The following is a 24,775-nucleotide window of genomic DNA, read 5'->3' as shown; positions in this document are numbered from 1 at the left end:
TCTGATCACCACGCTCTGCATCGGTAATGTTAAGGCTTATATGTTTAATGCAGTTATCAAAATACCTGCTTAATAAAACTGTTTCAACATTTAAAATGTCTGATAATAGAAAACCCTTTGAGCTAGCTATATTTTTTTATATAGTCCTACTACGTTTCCCTGAATCTACATGCATAAGAAGTATAGAGGCCAACAAAAGATGACACACATAGGAAGTTTCAAAATAGTTCTGGTTTTCTGTTGTAATAACCACAACTGTATGTGATGTCAAGACTAATGATACATAATGATGCATCACGCATAATGCAATAAAAAAAAATCAAAATGGCTTGAATGAGCATGATAATAAAACACACGTACAAAAAGATATATGATATATGGATCTCTTCATCTGCAAATAGTTTGTCATGTAAGGATGTGAAACTGCCTGGATTTAGATTTTCAATTAGGTCTTTTTCTCCTATGCCTTGTAAGGCACCGGTATAACGATAAGTTTAAATGGGTGAACTACTGTATGTAAAAACACTGTGAAATTGTTAGAAAATCCTCTGCTCACACTGTTAGAAAAAACATATTTAAAAAACAGTAATATTCCGGCAGCTGGGGCGCCAAAATAATACTGTAAAATAACAGAAAATAACTTACTCATAAAAATACGGTTATTTCCAGTAATGAAAATACAATTTGTTGCCCTAATTTTACATGGGATTTTGCCTTTTTTTAAGTGCTTTTAAACATTAAATTAGGAACAATTTAATGTGATTAAACAATGAAATTACCTATAAACAAGGTCAATAAATGCGGCAATATGCGCTTTACAATTCCACTTTATAATTCCCCTCTGGCCATCACCTGTAGGTGGTAGATGAAGTGTCTTGACCAAGGACACAACGACCAAGAGTGTCCGAGCCGGGGCTTGAACCGGCAACCTTCTGATTACAAGGCGAACTGCCAACTCTTGAGCCACAATCGCCCTAAATAGCAATAATAATAATAATTATTTGATGTAAAAAAAGTTTATAAGACTCATTTGATATATTTTTCAAAGCATTACATTTAAATTTAACAGTTCAATCTTTCAAATAACGGACAAATATTTGTGAAATTATGATACATTTGTGAATGTATTTTAACAATCTAAATATGCATATGTACAGACAAATACATTTAAAAAACAAGAAAATTATGTTTTATTACATTTACAGTGATTTTACGTTAATTTACATTTGAAATGTAAAATCACAGTCTATTGATGTAAATTTAATGATATTCTAGAAGAACAGTACAAAACTGTAAAATACACAGTAAAATACTTTTATATTAGGATTTTCTTTTACAGTGCACAACAAATGCAAAATAATGGCTATTTTTTTTTTCCTGTTTAGCAACCCTACTCTCTTATGATCAGAAGTGACGTACTATGCATTTGATCATGTCAGAGTTGACTGTAAATAGAATGACTTGGTGCACTGATTAATAGTTCTTCAAAAAGAGGAAGCTCTTATTTCTGACTGATACTGTGTCATGAGCCGAGGTTCTCACAATTACTGGACCCAGAAACAGACTCAAAACAAATTAAGCAGCAAACTATATACAAAGTTTTGTTCTTGTATGTCTCCAAAAGTTGATTCTGTTCATCTGGACGTAGCGTTTTGTGGGAGAAACGTTTTGTCACTCATCCAAGTGACTTCTTCAGTCTCAGCTGACTGCAGGTTTCCCCAATCTTATAAACAGTACATTATGACATAATGACTGAAACCAGCCCACTGAAGGAACAATGGGCTGGGAGGTCAGTTCCTTAATCATAATTATGCAAATTCTCATGACCATTGATCAACAACCACTGACCAAAACCCACTGATCAAAGACCACTGATCAATGGCCATGCGTACCATTCACAGAGAGTTGGGGAATGGCTGCAATCACAGCATTGTAAGATGGCGAAAGATGTACCCTTAGGCCCCCTCCTCGATTCAGAGATGGTCTTTCCCTTTCCACATAAATGGCCTCCTTGGCTCCGCGCTCAAACCAGCGTTCCTCCTTGTCCAGGATGTGTACATCCTCATCCTTGAAAGAGTGTCCACTAGCTTGTAGGTGTAAATAGACTGCAGAGTCCTGGCCTGACGAGGTAGCTCTTCTGTGTTGTGCCATCCGCTTCGCCAGAGGTTGTTTGGTTTCCCCGATGTATAAATCCTGGCAATCCTCCTGGCACTTAACAGCATACACTATGTTACTCTGTTTGTGTCGGGGGACCCAATCCTTGGGGTGGACCAATTTTTGGCGCAGCATGTTTTGGGGTTTCTTGTATGAGAAAACAATAGCAAACTATGAAAGTGAAATTTAAATTCAGGCCAGAGGAAACAGAGCAAATATGGAGGTCAGTGCCGAGAGAAGCCACGATTGGGACTGTGGGAAAACTGCAACAGAAGAGGAAACAATTACTTAACTGTGGGAGAATCTAGAGAGATGAACTGACAGAGAGTGTTATCCAGCATGCAGGGCAGGCAGGAGGACAGGCAGGTATGCTCCTTCCTCCGGCTTGGCGTACAGTCTCAGAGTGGTGGACTTGGGGTGACGACAAAGCATCTCCTTGGTAAATTCTGCATTGTGACTTGTGCTATAGGCTTGAAGTTGGCCAGTGTTGTTCACCATATCCCTGTTGATCTTATATAGTTTTAGGCATTCCAGGATCCATGCGTGAGGCATTGAATCATGGGCTTTCTTGTAGTCAATCCAGGTGGTGCACGGGTTTTTCAGTTGGTCTTACAGTCTCAAGTGAGTGATCTTTTTACCTGTAGCTGGTATTTTGCCCCTCTGGTGTTTTTGCCTTTTCCTTATCTACCCCACTCATGTATTGATCCATGTACAGGCGTGACAGCATCGTCCATGTGGTACTGAGGGAGGTTATTGGTTGATAGTTGGATGGGATAGGTCCCTTCTGTGGAATCCTTGGGGATCAGGTCCATTTGGCCTTCAGTTAGCTGTTCTGGGTGTGTCTCATTCATTAGCATCTGGTTAATGAACATTTAATGAAACATTTTTCATTAAATTAAATTTTTCATTACATTTAATATCTCACTTCAGCTGTCTCTTGCGAGCTCAACATGCAAGTTGTGTAAGGAGAAAAAAGGAGAAATAACAACTCTAAACAACAGCAGCATGGCGCATAATGACTGACTTTGAACCAAAATAGCGTTCATCATTTAATTTACATTGTACATATCACTAACTTGTTGTCAATCATTACTTCACAGATAAAATTCAAAAATTAAGGAAAAATTAGTGCTTGGATGAATTTGTTTTTAAAAAATTTTTTTTTATTTTTTTTTACAAAGATAAGATAGATGTTCAAGTTGAAGCTGATATTCACATACACATGAAGAATGAGTCCCAGCCTCTTCAAAACAATGAGAAATAGTAGGACCTGTACCCATGGCGGATATGAAGGCTTACACAATAGAACCTGAGCCTTTGTTCACTCTGTAAAGAATACACAAAGCGCATACGTGAAAAAAAGAGGGAGAATTCATGAGGAGCATGTATTCTTGCTTTTTTGTTTTTTTACTAAAGGGCAGCTACACTAATGCTTTCTCATGAAACACTGTCACCTGGTGGTGAAATGTTTTGTTCAGTTTTGTACAGTGACTGTAACTATTTCCTTTAAGGTATACTGACAGACAAAGACTAACAAAATCCAACGATAAATGCGAAGTGGAAACCAGGTTGGCAGAAGCATGAGAGCCTAGAGCCTGGGTCAACACACCTGAATCAAATGATTAGTTCATTATCAGGCCTATTATATTATATTATATTATATTATATTATATTATATTATAAATAGAATTAATCAAAAACTAAGCAATCTGTGACATGACATGGCAAAGACATAGTAAAAATAAATAAAATAAACAAATGCATTAAACTAGTAACACTGTCATAAATAGAAGTAGGCAATGATCTCTTGTGAGATTGAGAGAAAAGAATGCTGTGGCAAGTTAGAACACTGTGTCCATCTTGAATGAAGCAACACAATATCCTGTTTAGGGATGGAAACAGTCAGATGTTTGCTCTTAAATTCTTCCCAAACGTCTGCCATAGCATTTTCAGTTCCTGTTTTGCTATCAATCTTTCTAGCACAACACTGTGATAATATATAAAGCGTTGCTACCACAGTAAGAAAACCCCTGAGATATATATTATTGGAACAATCACTGCAGTTTTTCAAATCTCAAATATATCAGAGTTCATAAAAACATCTTTTCATGTATCTCTTTTCTAGCATCTATTCCCTTTCTCAAATACCCAGATTAAGCAATGGTTTTAACAGCACAAACAGGGTTTCCGCATTTAGAAACTACCGTATTTTCTGGACTATAAGGCACACTTTAGTATTCTCAAAAATCGACAGTGCACCTTAACGTAACCCGGTCATAGATTACATTTTGTTATAATTACACAAAATGTGTTCTTTATACTGACTGTTAGGACCTCCAAGCCTTGTAGTTATATTCATTATCAGTTAGAGCATCTCCTCATTTTTTCTTCTTCTTCTTTGGTGCAACCGTATAAATACAGTTGTCCTGTCCAAATTCATGGGCTGCATCCTCCTGAGGACCCGGCCTTCGCGGTCTACGTGAGCCGGGTCCTCAGAAGGTCGGGTAGGCCGGAAGTAAATGGCTGTGAAATTGGACAGTCTAGCCTTCTGATTAGCGTCACCGCTGTCTCGGAGGAGTTTAATAAACTCAGCCATCTGCTCCTTGCTATCTAAAATATAACAGGACACTGGTGTAAATTCTCGACCATCTCACACTTCTGTTTAATCAGTTTTCTGTTTGACGTTTACTCAGCTGAGTGAAAACCAAGGAGGAACTCACCTGGGGGATTAATAAAGTTTTATTTTATCTCATCTAATCTAATAACTTTAATCTCAGCCAAACCGATTTACTCACAAATTAAATAAAACACTGAAAAAAGCCAAACAACGACAATTTTAGTTTATCTAAGTGACATATATTACGTTTAACCTGAGTAGCGAAAGACCGCAGTGATCTGAAAATGATGTGCCTGGAGTTGTGCCGTTCTCGGCGGCTCTAGTGACCCTCGAGCTCCTGGCTAGCTATCGAGCTGGTGGATAACGGACGTCTCCGAATACGTCGGAGCACTTTTGCAAATATGTGAGATCTTGATAAACCAAGCAGATATTTGAAGTTTACACAGCTACATTCTCGCCTGAAAATATGTCAAAGTTTATTTTGTGACCCGGAAAGAGTAATAAGAGTAATATTAAAAACTTAGTAGTGGGCGCCATTGTTGAAAACTGGAATTGGCTAGGCCTCGCTATGAATTCTGGGATATGGTGAGCCATGAAGGATATACACGACCCATCCTTCAAATTCGGGGAAAAGGAGGATACATTTGGACAGCCTTTGTCGCGTCACTGTGATGTAATCGGCCTACAAATGCGGCCTCAGGAGGATGCATTCCATGAATTTAGACACCCCCAGTGTACCCCCTTGGCCTCTCCCGTTTTCTACAATTCCCCTGTGGGAGAGGTTGGTGTAATTTCTTTCCCTACACTGTAAAGCGATCATATAATGTATATTTATCCACCCTGATGCTTCGGATTGTGATTTTAGTTCAATTATTATCATCATTGTGCCTGTTTTTGTTAGATGCTATAAATGTGTAGTATGTGTGTGTCACAAATGTATTTTAGGCGCCGTTAACACTAGCATTAATATATAATTCTGGCTAGCTTGGAAGTTGTGATGGGTTGAGCTAACCCTCTTCCCCACGGTTGTATTTGGTCGTAGGAGCTGGAGCGGGCAAGTTATTTACTTGGAGGTCTTTCTTTCTTTTACCTTTCTTTGTCAGACACAACGCAGGAACCCATCGGTTACACACTTATGTATCAATTCTGGTTGTGCTTACTGACCTCGAACCGATTTTGTGTGGTACACGGTGCTCAAAAATCTCTCAAAAAATGTTTAGTACAACTTTGGTGAGCTACGAAGCTGCACTGCTTGATGGATTGTCGGAGCATTATGGCTACCGTTGTCAGAAGCTTTGCGGAGTAAACCGAGTTCAAACTCTGCTTCAGGTCCCAAAGTCAAACAAACACTGCGGCATCACTTAGACTTAAAATCTGCCTAAATTCTTTCATCTTTAATAAAAGGATCAGCGTTGCTGCTTCACCAGGTGTAACAATTAAGTTTAACATCCAGGCATCCATGAAAACAGAATTTATTAAATTTAATGGAGTTCGAAGTTAGCAGGAAGTTAGCTTGCTAGTTTCCACCTAAACACGATGTACTATGTTCTGACTGAGAGATTTCTGAAAAAATGTAAACTTACAGCTCTGCTATCACTTCCGACATAAATGAAGACAGAAAAGTAAACACCAGTGACTTTTGTAAAATTACTGAAATTGGACTAGCTGGTATATATAACGATGCACTTCGTGATCACTAACGACACAGATATGTTAGCATAACATAAACACAGTGAAGCTGGAGGATGAACGCTAACTTTTTCCCACTCAATAAAAGTAACGGCACGGTTCCCGATGGTTAGGGACAAATGCAATTGCATGGCAGGATGCTGTAAATGGACTACACTTTAGTCAGGCGAACAACTGAGATAATCTATCCACATTAAGAGGTTAGTCATTAATATAATAATAATAATGACAATAATGACAATAATGGCAATAATGGCGGCCCGCTTGCATGTTCTACAAAAAAATGTGCTTTGTTGTGTATCTGACAGACAAACACCAAACCAGTTCCACATCACTGAAGTGGCACCATTTTTACAAACTAATTCTGGTTCATCCGCTTCACTCAACGATCCGCTTTCTCCCTTCTCATTCTCCATTGCCGCCATGCGTGTTTGGCCATGTGCATATGAAAACAAAGGCACTGCGCATGCCCGTTTTACTCATATTCTATCGCGATATTTCATTTTCTTATCGTTGCCTAACATTGTAGCGGTATTACCGTGAACGGTATAATATGGCCCAGCCCTACCTCGAACCAACCTGAGTAAGAGTCAACTACAACTAGGTGATGTTGACCATTCCACTCAAAGATGTCAGTGGCGACGGTTGACCAGGGTAAGTCCGGCACTGGATGTAGCTTGAGTGGCTCCTTCTGTTGATGTGGCCTGGTGCTGTTGCACACTGGACACACAGTTGTTTCTTGCTCTATATCTTCAGTCATTGTGGGCCAAAACACGATACCACGGGCCCTGTGTTTAGTAGCTTCTGTGCCTGGGTGCCCTCTGTGGAGGATGGCAATATAATCCTTTTGCAAAGACTTTGGGATCACTGTCTTCGGGCCTTTCATGACAATGCCATCTTCTAGGGTGAGTTCATCTCGATATGGGTGGTATTGACAAATTTCTGTGGGCAGCTGAGTTTGTCTGCAAGGCCAGCCTCTCATTGTGACAGTGCTCAGTTTCTGTAGCTCTGGATCAGAGGCAGTGTGTTCCTTCAGCTGGGTCAACCTAGAAGAAGAGTTTTGTTGGATCGACATGATCTCGTAGTCTGCTGTTTCATCACTGTGCTGATCTGTCGAGGTTGTGGGAGCACAGGACAAAGTGTCGGCGAGGTACATCTGTGACCCTTTTTTGTACACCATCTGAAAGTTGTACCTCTGCAGTCTGAGCTGGAGCTGAGTGTATGGGCTTGTTCAGGATAGTGACTAACGGCTGGTGATCGGTTTCGATTAGGATTTGCTTTCCATAGATGTAATCATTGAACTTGGAACATGCAAATACAACTGCAAGAAGTTCCTTCTCGATCTGCGCATAGCGCATTTCGGTCTGCGTCAGAGTACGAGAGGAGTAGGCGATTGGGGCGCCTTCCTGGAGGCATGCAGCCCCGAGTCCATACTGCGAGGCATCACACGTTAGCGTGACGGGTTTCTGGACGTCGTAGTAGCTGATAGTGGGTGGACTGGTTAGGCTCTGTTCTAAAGCATCGAATGCATCCTGATGCTGCTTCAGCCAGCACCACTGAATGTCTTTGCACGTTAGCTCCCGAAGTGGGGCTGAGAGCTCACTGAAATTAGGAATGAACATTCCTAGGTAATTAATCATCCCTAAGAAACGTTGGAGAGCTGTGATGTTTTCAGGTGTGAGCATCTCCTTAATTGCTTTAGTCTTTGCTGGGTCAGGCCTTAAGCCCTTGTTTGTGAAGACGTGACCAACATAACAGACTTCTTTGAGAAGGAAAATCGCTATTGGTTGTCCTAAAAGTTGCTAGAAGTCGCTAAATGACGTCATCGCCTAATTTGCATAATTTGTCATGCTAATGTAATTGTACGTTGTTGGAGAGAGAAATAACATCGTGGAAGAGACATAAAGTGAGTAAAAGACATCCTAAATGCATTTAGAGTTTATTTAGAACTACAAATTAAATTTCTATTAGCAATTATTGTTTTTTTTTCTATGTCACAATTCCAACCCTGCGTCGTCATAAATAAGTCTCCAATAACACCAGAAAAAGTCGCCAGATTTGTTGCTAGTTGCTAAGGGGGTCTGAAAACTTGCTAAATATAGCGACAAAGTCACTAAGTTGGCAACACTGGGGGGGGGGGGGGGGGTCTCACCTTCGCGCTTTCTCACTGCGTGCGTGCACAGTCAGAATTTACTTGACAGGTTAGGCACAAAATCTGGGATTTAGTCTGCATTTGGTCTTATTCAGTGTCAGGCACAAAAGCATTAGTTTATTTTGTGTGTGTTTGTCTGTTTTTCCAACAACCTGTCCAATCTGTACCCCACTGTCATCAATGCTAACATTCACACCTACTGTCAGTTTAGAATCACCAGTTAACCTAACTTCATGCATGCCTTTGGGTTGTGGGAGGAAACCTCTCAGACACATGCGAACACCACACAGAAAACCCTGACTTTAAACCCATGAACTACTTGCAAGAGGCAAGAGGTACTAAGTACTAATTACCAACACCATGCTGTCCCATATGTAGATTAGATCTGTTAGTCCAAAGTGTGCCTGAGAAAAAACAAATTACACAGTTACGCTAACACAAATTTTGCTTTTGAAAACTAGAAAGATAGCGACTAAACATACTAAATACACATTAATTGTTTATTGCCAAGTTTAATGTTTATTCAATACCAACAGGCAGTACATTTATGTATTTCAAGACTACAAGCAATGAACAGCTACTAGTGGATCTAAGCACCACATGTAATAATTATATACATTCAATCACAAGGATAAAGAAAGACAAATCAAATAATAATCCTATTCATACCGACATCCTAGAGCTTAAATTGGTCTGTAATGAGGTTGCCACCTCCACTGAAACTCACACTTAGTGACTTACTGTTAAATAATTGCATGTATTTACTGCATATAGTAAACAACCAAATAATAAATCATCAAAGTGTAATGCATCAGTTTGGAACACAGTAAAGTTTATATCCTAATAGACCCTACCTAAAATCACAAAGTTAAAACTGGTTCAGGGTTTTCTGCATTCTCTATTAGTTTATTGGTGTCAAGCACATCAGGTTGCGATCGTTCACCATTGAAGTACAGTGGATTTTCAAATGTGGGGAAGGGACCAGGAGACTTCTTGTAGAGGAAAAATGCAATGACTACCAGTGTGGAAGTGATCGTAATCACCAGTACAACTACCACAGTAGTGTGGACACGAGTTTGATGATCTTGATCTCCATTAGATCCTGCAGGTTTAAGCAAGCAAGTTCAGATTTTAAAACATGATTTAAATTTTCACTGATTTTCACTAATTTTTTAGTAGTATTGTAGTATTGTTTAAGTAGTATTGTTATATAATTAAACAACACAGAGCCATATAAAGACAGAACTTACCATCTTTTGATCCTGAAGTTTGAGGCATCACTAGTGGCAAAAAAACAAAGGAAAAGAAAGAAAGAAATGGTAAAAACACAAACATATAGGTTTATTAGCTCTCTCTTTCCTGTAAACCATAAAACGTTTAGCATTAACGTAAAGTAAGATGTAAGCTATCCAATGGTAGATGGCATCTGTGTGGTGTACTAACAAGCTGCTTAGTAACACGTGTAATGAGTATTATTAATTATAAATTATTATAGTTGTGCATTTGTTAATATTTTCCTTCGATAAATAATTGGATATAATTACTTCACATTGACACAATTATTTTACCTTTGGCTGTTTTACAGATATATGGTCTGTCGTGCCATCTGCGACCCGAGTTCCAAGTCCCATCTGAGGTTTGGATTGCTCCATAATCAGAATCCGGCTCATCTTGAGCCCAGTTAGCGAAGTCCAAAATAGTTCTATCCAACCAAAGCCATGTCCCTAGGGGCAAACAGAAATGTATTCCTTTTTTCACTTTGCTAACTTACCAATACCCCACTGAATGTGGCTACACAGTTGCTGACAAGAAAGACATGATAAACAGTACTGATTTAGTGGTGATTTGAGGTTATAGTTTGTTTCTTCAATTAAGTCAATAAATTGTTAATATGGTTTCATTAAATAGTTTTTCTATAAACACTAAAAGATTACACTTATTGTGGCCATACCTTTATGAGTTTTAAACAGACCAATCCAGAAAGAGTTGTGTCTGTCTTTGAAATTTGTCACAATGCCTTTGATGAATTCTTGCTCGGAGGGATCTTCAATGCTAGCCAACACTCCACCTTAAAAACAAAAATTGACTGGTTGTAACAATGTTGAAAACACATATTAGGCTTAATCTTAACACCAAATATTTACTGTATAGTGATTCTAAAATTATTCAGCATGTATCTTACCATGCCTTACACAGCTGCTAGCTGCATCTGCCCATTCAATTTCATCTTGGATAAACAAATAACAATAACCCCTATATGGCAGCCATGTGTAGCTCTGTTGGTACTCTAGATCTGTATCTTCAGGACAATTTCCAGGAAATATTGTAGACTCAGTTGGTGCCACTTCTGTGAAGAATAGAAGCAATAATGCTCAATGAATCACAAAATGTTTTACTGTGACTTGGTCAAACGGTTATCTCCTGGGATCAAAATGTTCTGCGATGTCTGTTACTGTAAATTAATGTAAATAATAAAAGAAAAACACTTGAGCTGACCAACAGCCAGCTAAGAAAAAAAACCCTCTGAAATAGCTTATTTAATGGACAGTAATGGGTCTCAAACACTCACAGGCCATCAAAGTTCTGTTCTCGTTACTCTCACATGATCAGAACACAGAGCACTGAAAATCCTGCCTCTTACTTTTAACTACATCCTTCTAAAGACATTAATAAGCAGAGATTGCTTGACGTATAATCAAGATGCCAAAGATGTAGGAAAAAATCATTAACTTGTTAAAACATACCTGTAGACTGCATACAGGCACTTTTTATGGTCACATTGCAGAAAGCGGTCCTCCATTTTCCATCCACATCTACATACACACAAGGTTTGTCCCTGCTTGGTTCAAATTCAGCCCAGCCGGCATTGTTCAGATGCCAACCATCAATATATTTAAAATAACCTCCAGTCTGAAAATAAACATGGATCACATGTTGTCAAATCAATAGTTTTGTAGGGGATGTTTTCTGTCTGTCATACCTTTTTAAAACTGCTTCTGCCAATATGTGTTATATAGATTACAAATTTAGATTTTATTAAGAAGTCAGCAACCTTGGGCCATATGCCATTTGTCATGATTTTCCAAAATAAGTCATTTAATAACTTTATTGCATCTTATTTTATACATAACCAAAGAACCCTGTATAACTCTTATTTTCAAGTGTCCTGTATGTTTAATCATTTTATAGTACTTTTTATAGTTTTTATAGTAATTTTGGATAGTTGCAGCCTTGTACCTGCTGTTTGTTAAGTCCAATCCAAAGAGGAGTATTGAGTTTTATAGCCAGTAGCTCAGCATATGCCTGTGTCCAGTCATTTCGCAGGCTGGCCAAGTTGGCTTTATCAGCTTTACAACGTTTCTGGGCATCATCCCAGGTCAGATTTTGAGTAATAATCTTGATGCTGTCATTTCCCAGAGTCTCATAGATATTATAATCTATGATTTCAGGTGGTGCTTTCATGTTTGGATCTGTTAAGAGCACAAAATAAAATTAGACATGAGATTAATTCACATTTTTTGCACCACTGCAAACATTATAACTATCAACAGGACTTTTTATTTATTTTGTTGTGCATTATTTGCAAATTTGTTCCCCATAGCAGGCCAAACACATTGATATGAGTGAGCTACCACTGGAATGCAGTTGTACAACAACAATTTAACTTCTTAACATCCACCAGATCTCCAACAACCTCATTATGGGTTAGAGCTGGGTTTACATCAACCTCTCTATAACATTTTCACCTGTTTGCTCAAATGTAAATATAATAATAGAATTAAGGCTTATGTTTGAAATGAAGCTCTTTTTGAGTTTGGATCAAATGCTACTTAACCCTACCCCTAAATGGCGAGACTGCAGGAGAACAAAATATTTTATGAATTATGTTTAGCCTCTGAAAATGTCTACTCCAAAGAGATGGACTCACCAAGATTCCGTTGACATATATATCCATTGGTGTCATTGCAAGACCTTGTTGTCCATTTACCAATCCCAAAAACAGGATTTCCGTTCATTACAACACATTCATCCTGGGTAAGAAAGGTAAGTGATCATGATTTTAAAATCTCTTTTTTTAAAATGTGCAATTAATAAAGATTACTTGTTGCATACAAGCAGTGGTGACATGCTTAAACTAATATTGAAAATCATTACCTCATTCCATCTTTTATAAAAGGTGCCAGGATGACGATGATGTCTCTGCAATCAAAATTATCATTATTAATATTTCATTAACATTTCTATTCCTGGGAGAAGAAAAACTTTTGGTTGGAGTTTGACATTGACCTCTGACCAAGCCCAGCATCACTGGACACATCTATAACCACACCTACCTGTCAAATCACAACGCATAGCTCAAACTGTGTTTACCTCATTCCATCTCGGATACATCATCCCAAAAGGTTGTTCACGTCTCTAAAATCAAAATGTGCTAGTGTAAATATTTCTTTAAAATTTCAGTGAAAAATAAAATGCTGGTCAGAGCTGGACACTAAATTCTGTGTAGTTCAATTAAATCATAGCATCACTGAATATATATCTGTAACTCGACAAGAAATGCGCACTGGCGACTGCTGCTGTGATTTGGTGCTATATAAATGAAATTGAATTTAATTTAATTGAAAATGTGAAATCATGATACAAAAGCAAGCTGTAAAATGGCAATACAGCTACTGATAGTTGTACAAAGGATTAGCTTCACATTACACCTGTATGAGATTGAATGAACTCACAGAATAGCCCCAGTTGGTGTATTGCCTTTTTTTCCCATCGGTCCAGAAAAATCCCTCTTGGCTTATAGCATTCAAACCAATCCACAGGTCTGTAGATGCTGTATGAACCATTCTGGTGATCAAAAATGCTGAAAATTGAAGATACAGACACAAGATATTAAATGTAGGTTTCTGGTTTCTTTTCCATTTTTGGTAAAGTATTCACATCTTCATAAGCTGTATGATATGTTTAACTCTTTCCTCCATAATGACCTCCTCTGTGCCCTTAATGAGGAGTTTTGAAACCTTAATATACACCAATAAAAATGTGGTTTGACAGCCATTTGAATGGGCTTTAGGTTTTTCCAAACTTAGCCCTAGTAATATGTAGCCCTAAGTACAGACAGAGATCAACCACACTAACTTCAGAAGCACATCCAGTAATTTTGTTCTGAAAGCAGACCTAAAATATAACAGAAACCATTGAGTCCAGAAAAGAGAAACGGGGGATGCACCTAGTAGGTATTTAAGGGGGAAAGAGTTAAAGTTTAAATCCAAAGTTTAAATCCAAATCTGAATAAAACATAATTAGAACTAACCTTGCACACTTCTTGTAGGTATAGAGACTAAATTGCCCCCCACATCAATGCATTTTGACCGTGCATATTCCCAGGTGATCTGCCTTTCGTTAAAGATGTTGTAACACTGCAGAAAAGAAATGTAATTATTATTATGATAAGAGTTAGGTGAAACATTTCACCACTGAAACCTGTGTATTTTAGATGATCTCATTTATAATTAGTACTGAATGAAGTACACAGATGGAGGGGTCAAAATTTGCTGACTTTTTTTTTAATGCCACTCCACATTTGACAAACTTCTTTCTGCTTCCTTGATTCTCCTTCATTCATGTTTTATTTAGTGATTTATTACATTGTAAAGAATCAACTTGACATTTGAAGCCAAATAAAGGCTCAATGTAAAATTTGATGGTGGGCCTCTGCTGTAATGTTGTCATTTTAAAAACTTCTCTGAAATAAAGGTTTAAAAGTCTGACCTTTGTGCCAAATTTCATCCATCTGTTTGGGCAGCCACCTGTTGGAGCAACTGTTGGGGCTGCGGTGGTGTTGGTTGGCAATGTCCTTCCTCGCTTGCAAATAAATGAAAGCTCTCTTCCACAATTAGAAGTCCTCCAGAAGCCTATAAGATCAATCAATTATTTTATTCCAGACATCGTGTCTAGATTTGATCATTTTTCAATTCAAGCGTTCAGAGCATTTTTACTCACCCATGTGATAAGACATAAAAACACAGTTTTGATCAAAGCCACTAGTGCTGGGTTGATCTTCATCCCATCTTCGAAATGACACCGGAGTACCATCCATCCACCTTAATGTAGAGCATTATAGTTAAATTCTTAATTGTATCATATGAAAATATTCATAATTTGATGTTAGACTTTTTTGTATTATGGTGTCACTATTTCTATTCCATAATAAATAAACAAACATGTGACAACATGGATTCAGTTCACTGATGACTAAAAAAGAAAAATCTTCTTTAGATCAAATGACAGGTCTTTTGAACTGATATCTGAAACTTAACCAGTAAAAAAAGGAAATGTACCTCATTACAAATCTAATAGGAAATGCACTTCTTATCAATGATCATGAGTCGGCCTAAAATCTCCCTTTTCCCCTTATGGCATTAATGATTACTCACCAAGCTGACCCATCAAGATCCACAGACAAACCTATATAATAACGCCCATAGCTTCTGGATATCTGTAGACACACACATAAATATGCACAATTATCTCTAGTGTGTGTCACATTCTAATGTTTTCGGCCTGCTCTAATATATTAATAAAACAAAACAAAAAAGTATGAATTAAATACATAGATATTTACCTGTTTCCATAGGAAAACATTTTCCTCTTTACTGGTTATAGATACTAGGTCACTGTGCCTCTGCTGACAGAAGTGACGAGCATCTTCCATGGCCATTGACATTTTGCTAATAAAATACTGATTCCCTCTCCGCTCCAGCCAACCATCCGAAGTGGTATTGAATTCTGTAAAAGTTTAGAAATACATTGATAGACTTGTCAGTGTTCTACCGTATCTTTTGGTCAGATCTGTTTGTCCAAGGAGACCCAACGTTAAAAAAGAGCAACTAAAACACCTGGTGGCCACATCAGACTTTTGAAGAGGGCTGAAGGTACACAATGAATAAAAAGGTATAAAATGTAAAATCTATCCCATTGATATTCAGATCATCCCAAATATTTTTCAACTAAAATTTATTTTTATTCATTAATTTCTTCAGTGATGTCATTATCAGAGGTGGAGCAAGTAAAGTACAAGCATTCTTTACCTAAGTAGAAGTACAGATATATTTGTTTAAAAAAAGGTACTAATTCAATACTAATTCAAGTTCATTACACACTCACTCAATTATACCATCTATTTTTTATGCAAAGGTAACTGAACCTTGTCCTGTATTAATGTCATTCTAAAATAATATTATTGTTACATGAGAACACAAATGGTATTCCAATCTAAATCTAAACCTAATGAATGAACTTTGCTTAAATCTGTTATGTAGGACACAAGTAGTTAAAAACATTTTTTAAAATAACCATTTTCAGTTGTCCACATAGTAGAGCGTGACTTTGCCTCCACACCGCCACCAAATAATTTTTAATGTGTTCTCCAGTAGATTTTCTTAGTGTGCAGGTTTTGATCACTTCATCACTTTGTGGGTTTACAAAACTGAATTCAACATGATGTATGCAGATGTTTCACAGCTATACTAACAGTATACTGTATATTGTCCTTATACTAGACCTTTAAAGTTGGTAAAAAGGTGGATGCTTAATCTAAGCATCACATGCTTAAATGCAAATTAATATACTACATTTACATAACACTGATCATGAGCACCACAATATGAAAATGGATAGAAATTATCAAAACACATCATATACAAATCCAATATGTAAAAATGCTGATGATTACATGTAATCAGTTTATGAAGTGTCACTAAGCAGTCCTTATCTTTAAATATAACCTCTCTTTTTCCTCCTTAGTTTTTTTCTATATTGGGCTCATGCTCTATAAAAATACTGTTTATAATTTATAGTATAAGTTTGTTTATTTGAAAGGTAACAATGAAAATGATTTATCAGACTGCTTTGGGAAATTGCAAGTTTGAGCTACAATGCAAAACCACCAAAAAGGATGAAGCTGTACTCGGGCAGATCTGCAATCCAGGTGTTGTAGTGCATATGTGTTATTCACCCAGGTTATGTTCGAGGTTAATTCATGTAAACTTACCCACCACAGTATTATTCGAAGGTAGTTTTGGAGTCACTCCTGCAAGAACACAGACAGAAGTCCATTTTATTCACAGGAAAGGAAAGCAACAGTAAACATGTGGTGGCACAGTGTAGTCTACACTGCAGTATACTGTAATGCAGTCATTATTTTTAGTCCGAAATGTGTTTCAACAATAGTGACAATTTCTCCAATCATATACACTAAAATTACATAATATTGTGAATATTAACAATAATCTCTTCACCCCCGAAGACAGAAAAGAACATGCATATGAAAGTTAGTTAAAAAATGTTCCAGCACTGAGACTGGTCAGCATTCAGTCAACTATACCTGCACGGATCTGACACAACCAGTCATTGTAACTGTCACAGTTCAAATCATTCCAAGAACCTTCGTCATCCCAGTTATGTATCACAAACTCAGCACAAGATTCTGCATTGTTGAAATTGTTTGGTTCTCCTTCCTGCCAGTGCTGGAAATCTAGCTGTTAACAATAAGAAACAACAACATTATGTTGAGTTATTGTAAATATTTTATTAAAATAACATTTAATGATTTAATGACAAAAAAACAAAAGAACAACAAGAACAGAATGCCATTAACTTACTGGGCTTCCATCAGACCAGGCATAACCAGTGCTTGTTTCAGGAATGTGAAGTCCAATCCAGGCTTTTCCACCTCTGCTGTACAAAAAAGGAAACGACACTCTCACTGTCTTCTAAAGTACTAAAACAAACATTTTTAGCTACATTAGCAGTTAGCTGATGGTGTCAGTCTCATCAGAGAAGCAGCTAAAACATGTCCATACGTTTTCACCCTACAGGCAAGATGTGGTACTTCAGGTGATGAAAGTCGAAAATATGGTGCATCTGAATTTGCTACTGCATAGAACACAGGCCAGATAAGTAGGTGTGACATTTACTACTATATGGATGCTTTTTGTCAGTAGGTTAAAACACCAACATGGTGTGTTGTGTGAATGTGAAACATATTTGCCAGCATGCTGAATATTTTTAAACAGGATTATTGATCATTGACGATCATTGTCTAGAGTTTGATCTTATGTTAGGATAAACTAATGGTTGTATGATTTAGACTGGAAAATAACTGACAGAAGATATTATAAACAGTAGTTGTTATTGTAGACTGAGTCATGCTGTACCTGAACAGTCGTAGCTCAGCAGAACTGTGGATGCTAAGCAGATCTCCTCCAATGGCCCTGCAGTAATCCCTGGCCTCAAACCAAGTCTTTTCTTCTGAGCGAGGACCTGTAAAAAACTTCAAACGCAAGACAACAACTCTGTAAATTTCTCAACCGCAGATAGTTCATGCATTGAAGGTCATTGAATTTAATTTAATTTTGTGAGCACAACACTGAATGGAGTCCTGAGGAATAAGGAGAAATAGAATGCAAAACACGAAGAACAAGTCCCTATCATAATGAATGAAGAGATTCTTAAAACTGACAGGTTGCTAGTGTATCATAGGACTAACACACAGAGACCCACTTACACTCACATTCATACTTATAGCATATTTTGGCTGACATCGCATTGCTGTAAAGTGCCAGTGCTAAATACTCCACAATAGACAAAGTTTCTTTGAGTTCACTCAAGGCTGACCGAAGGTTGTACCTTAGCGCACATAGCTCTCGTTCCCACTCGAGTCCAACCCTCTGGACATTTAGGAGGAGCTACAGTTGGTGGTGGAGCAGTTGGAACCATCCCCTCTGCCATGTACTTGCAGATATATTTTTCTTTGTTGGTGCAGGGAAGCAGGTCCCAAAGTCCAGCCAAAACCCCAGTTGTCATGGCAACACAGCCCTGCTGGTAACCTTAGGGCATTGAGGAAAGCAATAGTCATGTGCAACTTATTGGGCTGCAGTTTATTCCTGATATTTAAGTACAGAAATTCAGATGCATCCATACCTGGCATTTGACTATTCCAGTGAGTGAACCTTACTGTGGGTGAGTTGGTCCACTCAAAAACATCAATATTCTTTTGATTTGAGAGCCCTATCCAGAAGTGTTTCTCTGGTCTCAACCCCACCAAGCTGACAAGGAAGGCATTATCCACCCTGCAAAAATGTATACAATTCACAGATTTCTTGTCATTTTTAATATACCGTGCAGCACATGCATCTGCATGCATGTTTGTGGATTTCCCAAAGAAGTCGTTATGTGATTTATAACAAAGATGAACTGGTTGTTTTCTTACCCATTTGAAACATCAGCTAAGTATGAGTTTGAACTCTTGCAGTCTTCACTAGCTTGACTGAAAGTCTTTGTCTCAGTGCCTACAAAGTAGCAGTAGGAGCCATGTTTTTTCCATCCCTATAGGAGAGTAAACACATCACAACTGAGGAGTACATTAAAATTTCATTTATCTATTTTTAATCTATTTTTTTAGAATGTACTACTGTTTTTACAAAGTGAAATTTGAACCTTAATCATGCTTTGTTATTACTCACAGCTTTACATCCGATGTCTATATCTGGTTCATTTCCAGTGCTTTCAGTGGAACTTTGCTTCATACAGATAAAGCCATGTTGCTCATCACATGACCGATCTGCCCAGTTCCCGTTCTGCAAGAACAAAAGCATTGTAAATACTTGCAGATTTGTGGGCTGGATTGCTGAATGGATAAAATGCAAATATTTAAAGCACTGTAATTACAGTTACTCCAAGGTGCTTTGGTATATTTCTCAAAATACTAAGCACTCAAAGTGCTTATATGTGCAGTAAAACACTATCACATCCAAAAAGCCTGTAACGTGCCCAAAACCTTCAAATCATGAAATGTTTTAAAGTTTAGATATTTCGTAAGAATGACACATGGCTATAGAAGTAAATTCATTGCCTTCTAATTCTAAAGGAGTCTTGTCCTGTTTTCTCTCACAGTGAATCTATTTTACCAGTCTACCACACCTAAGATACAGATTTCATAACATTCAACTTTGTAAACCAGTGTGGAAACTATGAAGAAAAATGTCGGAAGAAAATATTCTACAGCACACAACTAAGTTAAAACGGTAGAAAAATGTGTAAAATATCAGTATTGTAAAACATGTACTCTAGAAACAGCACAAAAAATACAGTTTAATATTTCTTACAAAACTTTTTCTTGAAGATCGATACATCAAGGGTAGTAGATTATGCTTCCTCCATGCATGATTTGTCTAGCTAAACACATATAGATGAATAAATATGCACAAGGTCTTACCTCTCCCCTGATGAGAACACAGTCATCTCCATCAGTGGAGACTCCTGGTTTTCCATATTCCCAGCTGGTGAAGGACACATGAGAGTGGTCACTCCAATCAAACAGTCCCTCTGTCCTAATGTCATTCAGTCCAATCCAAAGCTCATCAGTGGATGCTACAGAAAAATAATGGACCAAATATCAGCCAGAAGCTCAAATTTCCCCATTACACTGAAAATTACTTGTACAGTTCATAGACTGGTAAAGAGCGAGAGGCATTGTCTGGATTGTACTTTAACAGCTCACACATGCGTGGAAATATTTGACATAGACTCGCAGCAAGCTAGAGCTGAATGAATGACATGATCTCTATTGTCACTCCTAAATGTACAGTCATGCTGCCAGTTATTATGTGTAAAGTGTGCATGTCATTCTCATCTGTTAAGGCTTTCTTAATAATTAGTCTTTTATACAAAATTCAGTATTTTTTTATTATTTGCCAGAGTAAAAACAATTATGATATAGGGATGAATACAGCACTATCTCAGAGATATTACGAAGTGAAACTGTTATTCATATATTATTGAGTGCTTACTCGCTTTGTACTCACTGGCTGTTTATGTATTAGTAAACATTTTGGTTTTAATTAAAGACAAACTTGAATAAACTCAGTAGGTGTAAATAGAAACTGGATTAGGTGGAATACACATTTTGATTAGGTTTAGGTGAGATAGACAGTTTAGTTAGAGTTTAAAAAAAAAACATGATTTAAATTAAATGCAAATAAAGATGTTGTGACCTAAGCCTGTGTACTTTTTTTAAACCACAAAATATCCCTAAAGTTTACCATATCCTGCCACAACAATAAAGAGTTTAATGATGCTATTAGTGAATTACAAACTGGAAATCTCAGCACATGTGCACCTTGTCAAATGTATGAAATATATTTGCTGTTGGGAATCTGTTTTGTATTAACATTATTTCATGGAGATATGATTGCCACATACCGTATCCAAGCTGAGAGATCACAAAGCTTTGATCCTCCACATTTCGGATGGTCGCTAAGTCGCCGCCTTCTGCACGACAAGCTTTCTGAGCGCCAGACCATGTTTGAGCATTACGCTGAAGATGAAAACAGTGGCCATTGTAGGGAATCCAAGGTGCTGAGCAAAATCCTTGTTCAACTGATGATGAAAAGAACAAATATATAAGAACTTCACTTCTGATGTCCCCCAGAAACTACTGCAATCTAGAGAAATATTCAAATCGCGGTAAAACAGAATAGAATTTTTTTATATACTTTGTGGAGGTGCTGGTGGGACCCCATCTTTGTAGCAGATGTAGCCCATTTTCTTGGTACAGGATGAACTTTGCCAAGAGTGCTCTCCAGCAGTGTCAAGAATTGCACAGTTGTGTCCTGGATTAGGAAGTGGATTCCCTAAATCAAGATAATAATGATGATGGTTAACACTCACACGTGACCCAATCATGCACAATAAAAATTTTAGGAGTAGTTTAAATCTTTGAGTGATTTGTAACAATATTGGTAGTATTTAGCATTTAGAAAAACTAACAAAAGAGGGATAGAAAATGAAAATACTGTATTAGTTCAAAAAGATAAAAATGTGTAATAATTAGCAGAAACTTGGAGACATGAATGAATATTTAGTTGTTGTTGTTTTTTTTAGGTTTAGACTGTTTTACTTCTTATAATTATGTACATGAATTCTTGAAAAACCTTTTACCCTAAGAGTCTAGTTGTCACAGGAGTTAGGCTAACAGATTATATTTGCTTAACACTGTAATTTTCTGCAACTTTTCAGTTAATTTCCAGATCGCTCAGATGTTTTGAGGATTATTGCTGAAAGTAACTTCATCCTTGCAGGGAGGACTTACCAGAATCCCATCGCAGATAACGGAAAGGTTTGCCATCAGTCCACTGCCAACCATGTTCTGGGTCCAAAACTAACCCAATCCAAAGTTTTTTTCTCCCTGCTCCCAATAATGCTGTGTGTTCAAGTGTTTATGAGACAGCGGGACAAAAAAAGAAAAGCACTTGTTTTTCTTTCCTGAATTAAAATATCAGCTTTACAATAGTCCGTTGGTAGGAATAAGACAGATAAATACTAAAATATAGTGCAGGTTCATGCAATATCAAAAGTATTTGTAATCCAAAATCTTGATTATTTCATTTAAAATTCAAAAAGCTGCATCTGTTTGAGTTCTGGCAAATATCCACCAGGTGGGACCTCACCTGAGATCAAAGCTTGCTCACTGGGCTCCACAATACTGACCAAGGAGGCAGCCTGCTGTTTACAGCTGGTATCCGCTTGTCCCCAAGTCAGAGATGACTGTATGTTCAACTGGTAATATGCTCCTGTTATGAGATTTTTTCTCCAGTGATCTGTGGCTGTATTTTGACAGAAAAAAAATGAATTCAAATAATTCTTACATTTTCACTCCAGTGATGTTGAAATTTGACAAACTCACAAGTGGATGGGCAGTATCCCCACTGTTCACGTTCAACTTTTGTTTCAACTGCACACCATGGTCGCTTTGTTGAGGAGTCAAATGTAGTGCAGTCTCCATACCACCGGTCTTTGTAAAGGAAGGGAAACATGCAGATCTTTCCGAATGCATTTCCCTCAATGGTAAATAACTCTGGAGGTGAAAAGAAAAGGATTCAGGTTGGGTCAAGTGGCTATAGACAAATGCACACTTACACATAAAAGCATATGTTTTATACTATACCTCTGTATGTTCTTGTACAAGCACCGCTTGAGGTCCCTGTAATTGTGAACTGGTTATTTGGTCCTGTTGTTTTTGAGAGAGCAATTGTTTCATCAGCTTTCATCTCAATGAATAAATTATTATTTTTGAGGGCGAGCAGAGTTCCATTCCTGCAATCCCACTTTTGCAGGTCGCTCTTTTCATCACAGTCATACAGGCTCACTTCACTCCCTATACTTTTGCCCTGAGCTCCCAGGCATTTTTTAGTTGTGGTAACATAAAGCCGGTCATCAGTCGTCCAGCGTAGGTCAAGGCAGCGGCTAAACTTTTTCAGCAAACAAAAACCAGTGGCTTTGTTCATGAGTGAAAATGGGGAATCTGCAAAGGGGAAAGTTAAAAAAAAAAAAAAAAGATCAGCCTATTGCACAAAGTTTATTCCAGTATGGATTCAAACAAGCCTTTAATAAAAGCCGTGTTTGAATCAATAAACATCCTAATATATAAATATATTTCCCAAAAAATTGTGGGGTTTCTCAAGGCTTGGTCATGACAAATCGTTAAATCAAATGTTTGAGCTTATACTGTACCATTTGTTGTTGAGCATTGGCATGTTGTGATGAAGAGGGCAAAGACTGCTAGAGATATTCTTGGGAGCATCATTCCTCCAATCAGTCTCAGAGCAGCAGACAATGTCCATGCATTGCAAGCAGAGGACTTATGTGCCTGAACATGAAAAGGAGGCAACCTTAATATCTCTGACATGACTCTGTTTCTCTCCCCCCCCCCCCCCCCCCTTCATTGAGAAAGTCTCATGTTTCACATTGGCACATTTCAACATTTTGCTACTGGTACATGGGTGGACAGGAAGGAAGGAAGGGCAACATACACAAAAGCACACAAACACACACTCTTTCTGTTAAACTCCAGACACGGCAAAAAGCTGTCCCATTCACTTCCCCTCCATAGGAAGAAAGAAATGCGTAAGAGAATTTGCTAAACATGTTTCATGAATCAGCATTAGTGATCCAGAGAAACAGTAATTCACAAGCTTTGATGCAGTACATATAGATTTATAGTGTTGCCTTTGACATCTTCCTTATGATTAAGTAGGGGTCAGAATCACAAAGTTCCTCACAGTACTACAGTACCATAATACTGTAACAATGTTATCAGGATAAAGGCATTCTGCAATATTCTACACAGCCCAAGATCGTCTACTATCACACTCAGTGATATATTTGTTACAAATTAAGAATATTGCTCTGAAGAGGCAAAAGCAGGAAATGTGCTTCTATTTATTTGTACACGTATATTAAATTCATAATGCATTTTCTGTGTAGAGTTTGCATGTTCACTGCAAGGCTGCGTGGAGTCTCTCCAGGTTTTCTGGCTTTTAAGCCAACAAGTAACGTACCCAATGGCTGTAGGTGCAAATGTGTGCAAGTGAATGGTTACCCTGTGTCTCACCCAATGAAGCTGAGGTGACTGATGCTACCGATGCTATAATTCATAATGTTATGACAGATCCGGGGGGGGCAACTGCCAATTTGCTTTACCTCCTGAGCTGCAGTCACGCTAATGAAGAAAACACTGTGTGCATCCTGAGTGTAGTAACATAATGTCCTGCTTTACGGTGTAGGCATTCAGATGTTTTTTTTTTTGTTTGGTTTGTTTTGTTTTGTTTTGTTTCCAGTTCTGCCTTAATATCTATCACTGCATTTTGTATTTTCACTTCCCCTTTGGTTATTCTCCTTTTTGTGGTGGCACATTGTGCTGAAGTATGAACCTTTGTTACCACAATGATGTTTTTATGATGCCTGGATGAAGCTGCTACACTAATAAAGCTCGAGCTTTTGTTAAGCAAAAAAGAAAATAATACTTTTTCCAACATATTTAGAAACAAAACTATTATTGTAGGGTCAATCAAAAGAAATACCTTCAAGAATATAAACACAAATGCTTTACAACAAGGTGCAAACTATTGTTTACACAAAAAGCCCAGATTGGACATCAAATATCTAAAATAGAGTGCACAGTTCTGAAAAAAAATTTTTTGGAGAAATGAAAGTAAGATAAATTTGGATGATGGGAAAAGAAAAATGCAAAGAAAGAGAAAAACATTAACGATCCGAAAAATTATCTGACAAACATGGTGAAGGCAATGTTATGGTATCAGCAT

General features: G+C 37.6%; 1 protein-coding gene across 4 annotated transcripts; it reads right to left on the bottom strand.

Moving 5' to 3' along the window:
- Window positions 1-9,108: 9,108 nt before the first annotated feature.
- On the bottom strand, window positions 9,109-23,373 carry LOC146497520 (macrophage mannose receptor 1-like). Of its 4 annotated transcripts, none has more exons than XM_085141593.1 (32): window positions 23,184-23,373; window positions 22,618-22,974; window positions 22,357-22,527; window positions 22,121-22,276; window positions 21,763-21,873; window positions 21,167-21,304; window positions 20,874-21,050; window positions 19,888-20,042; window positions 19,136-19,249; window positions 18,883-18,998; window positions 18,594-18,742; window positions 18,300-18,499; window positions 17,828-17,943; window positions 17,273-17,348; window positions 16,996-17,149; window positions 16,663-16,701; window positions 15,235-15,398; window positions 15,047-15,108; window positions 14,613-14,713; window positions 14,382-14,524; window positions 13,924-14,029; window positions 13,346-13,473; window positions 12,984-13,028; window positions 12,768-12,812; window positions 12,541-12,643; window positions 11,850-12,082; window positions 11,357-11,522; window positions 10,795-10,959; window positions 10,564-10,680; window positions 10,181-10,336; window positions 9,863-9,892; window positions 9,109-9,714 (listed from the first exon to the last, which is right to left on the bottom strand). In XM_085141593.1, exons 1-32 carry the CDS (start codon window positions 23,356-23,358, stop codon window positions 9,473-9,475), a joined length of 4,410 nt encoding a protein of 1,469 aa, XP_084997719.1. In that variant the 5' UTR covers window positions 23,359-23,373; the 3' UTR covers window positions 9,109-9,472. The 4 variants fall into 4 exon arrangements, with proteins under 4 accessions (XP_084997719.1, XP_084997720.1, XP_084997722.1 ...); XM_085141594.1 differs by having other exon boundaries at window positions 17,273-17,345; XM_085141596.1 differs by lacking the exon at window positions 12,984-13,028.
- Between the last annotated feature and the right edge of the window lie 1,402 nt (window positions 23,374-24,775).

The sequence above is a fragment of the Neolamprologus multifasciatus genome, chromosome 18 (assembly GCF_963576455.1).
Source record: "Neolamprologus multifasciatus chromosome 18, fNeoMul1.2, whole genome shotgun sequence".
NCBI lineage: Eukaryota > Metazoa > Chordata > Actinopteri > Cichliformes > Cichlidae > Neolamprologus > Neolamprologus multifasciatus.
Note: the sequence above shows the minus strand (reverse complement) of the source record. Positions and strands in the feature narration are given on the sequence as shown.